Source organism: Primulina huaijiensis, unplaced genomic scaffold (genome assembly GCF_012295235.1).
Source record: "Primulina huaijiensis isolate GDHJ02 unplaced genomic scaffold, ASM1229523v2 scaffold42561, whole genome shotgun sequence".
Lineage (NCBI taxonomy): Eukaryota > Viridiplantae > Streptophyta > Magnoliopsida > Lamiales > Gesneriaceae > Primulina > Primulina huaijiensis.
This window is the reverse complement of record NW_027360224.1, coordinates 1-2,454: the sequence shown is the minus strand read 5'-3', so window position 1 is coordinate 2,454 and position 2,454 is coordinate 1. Positions and strand designations below refer to the sequence as shown.

Genomic DNA, 2,454 nt, shown 5'->3' with positions numbered 1-2,454 from the left:
ATATATTAAATAAATACATTTTGAGTATTTCGAGTATTTTTTCGAGATAGCTAATGAACATGTTCGAATCTTTCGAGACAAAATCGAATCCAAACCCTAATTCAAATCGAACTCGGACAAAAATATGTAATTTTCCAATATTCGAATGGAGCATTCGAACTCGAATATCTCTATTTCAAACTTTAAATTTTTCAACATAGTCATTTCAATTTGATTCATTTATACCTCTAACTACACGAAAAATAATAACTAAAGAACACTCAGATAAGATATTATTTTAATTATAGAATCCAAACACTAAAAAAACAATAGAAACTTTAAAAAACATTTGTAAACCAAATTAAGTATGTTTTCCAGATAGATATTGTGCATCCAAAATCAACATAATCTCTTGTCACCAACATTTCATCCAGCCATATAGATTATGATTTAAAAAATGGTAAAAAAAATGCCTAGAAACGCTCTTTGTAACAGTCTGTGTTTATTTTACATTAAATCAATCTCTCAATAATTTAATAACAAAAAAGGTATAAAATCTAATGAACCTTTAACCTATAATTACTATGGCGAGTATAGTTGAGATAACGAAAGAATGGAAGAGATAAGACTAAGAAAACAAAAATCTACAGCCTGAGCTAAATTCCTCGCGTAGAAAGCAATGCTATGTTTGTTAGTCCGACTCGGTTAACTTCGGTTCAGAGAAAAAAATAATTCAAAGATTTCCCTGAAATCAGCTACTTTTCTTAGCAGGTTTGGGAGGAAGTGTTCCAAATATCCTGTCCCAGAAAGCTGAAGTGATTCCGAATCCCTTATCTTGAATCTTGAAGTGATGGTTCATGTGATGTCTCTACAAAAATTACCATCCGATCGATGAATTATTCTTCAAATTAACATTTTAGTCGGAGTAATGATATTCCAACAACTAACTTCAGTCATTATTACTTAAATGTGCCAAATTCTATGTTAAAAGTATAAATACCATTACTAAATCCTCTCTCCTAAACTCAAGCTTCTAAAAGTGATTTCTAACATGGTATCAGACAGTCACAAGTTCAAATCCTAGGGACGAAATTCCCATCATTATTACATTATGGAGCTCCTGGTTAGTATGTGATGTAAGAGCGTGTACTGGGCCACCTCCCATTAGCACGTCTTTTGGGGAAAAAAGGTCTTTAATTGTATACATAAAGGCCTAAAATTGTCTCTCGACTATAATTATGGGACAAATAAATAAAAATTTGAAATTTATGGGCTCGACATGATTCTTGCCTAATGTTGCTTTACCTTGAGATCGTGAGGAACTCCTTTGGATGGTTTTCCATAATGCAAGTAGTAATGAGTGCAATCATATGTAACATATCCTAGTAGGGCGCCGGCAAGAAATGCAGGGGCACAAGATGCAGGTGCTAGAAGCTTAATCACATTCCACAACTGATATATATCACATATACAAGGATTGTAAAGGGAAAAAATGCTATAAAGTAAGAAAATTTGGATATTTTTCACGTGTTTTGTATACGTACAGGCACAAGTAAAATTGCAGTAGCAGCTGGAGGGAAAACAAGTCGGAGTCCATCCATTGGGTGCTTGTGATGGCATCCATGGAGGAGGTAATGAATTGTGTTTCCCCTGTGTGAAATTTTCAAACTATCAAAACTTGTTGCTTCATTTTGACAGTAAAAAGTGATAGGGTAATGTAAGAAAATTGACTAACCAATAGCCAGTTGTTTTAATGTGGAATAAAAATCGATGCAAGATGTACTCGAGCAATGTCCAGAAGCAAACACCAGCAATTAATGACATTGGTAGATGATATGGAGGAAGGTTGTTCTTCACAGATGATGAGATTAACCAGCATACAACTGGTAGCCAGACCGTAGGAATCGTCCACCAAGGAGTACGTGTCATAAACTGTTCCAAGTGATCGAAATATATTCAGTTTGATTACTCAATATTAATCTTATTAATTATATTAGACTTCAGTTGCAACGTCTAATCCAAAACATATTGTTGAATTTTAAATAGTAATAATAAAATGAAAAGAGAATGCAACGCTAACACGGGATTAACGTGGTAAGGCCACAAATTACATCCATATGCAGTGCATAGAGTATCACAAATCTAATAATATCAAAGATTAATCTTAATATTAAAGATATCAAATCTGATTCCAGATATATTGTTAGGTTTCTGATATACATCCTTAATGAAATTATGTTGTTCTTGAGCAAGAAATGGCTGCCGTAATAACAAGGAAATAACAGCTTATAAAATCTAAATGCTGTACAGACTCATATAATGCAAAAATTCACAAGATATATACCTCAAAAACACCATTGGCAGAAAATCTTGGGGTTTCCTTGCTCACTATAGGTTGGTGATGTTGGATCTCGGTTTCTCGTGCCCAAACGCAGCGGAAGTTTTAAAACTTTTATTTTATTTTGACAATCAAAA

At 33.4% G+C, this 2,454-nt stretch overlaps 1 protein-coding gene across 1 annotated transcript; it reads right to left on the bottom strand.

Moving 5' to 3' along the window:
• Positions 1 to 366: 366 nt before the first annotated feature.
• Positions 367 to 2,397, bottom strand: LOC140969722 (dihydroceramide fatty acyl 2-hydroxylase FAH2-like; the record flags this gene model as incomplete). The annotated part of the gene is made up of 5 exons (XM_073431157.1): positions 367 to 847; positions 1,285 to 1,431; positions 1,524 to 1,629; positions 1,715 to 1,911; positions 2,324 to 2,397. Coding segments are annotated over 5 exons (641 nt in total), but the record flags the coding sequence as incomplete, so codon positions are not given.
• Between the last annotated feature and the right edge of the window lie 57 nt (positions 2,398 to 2,454).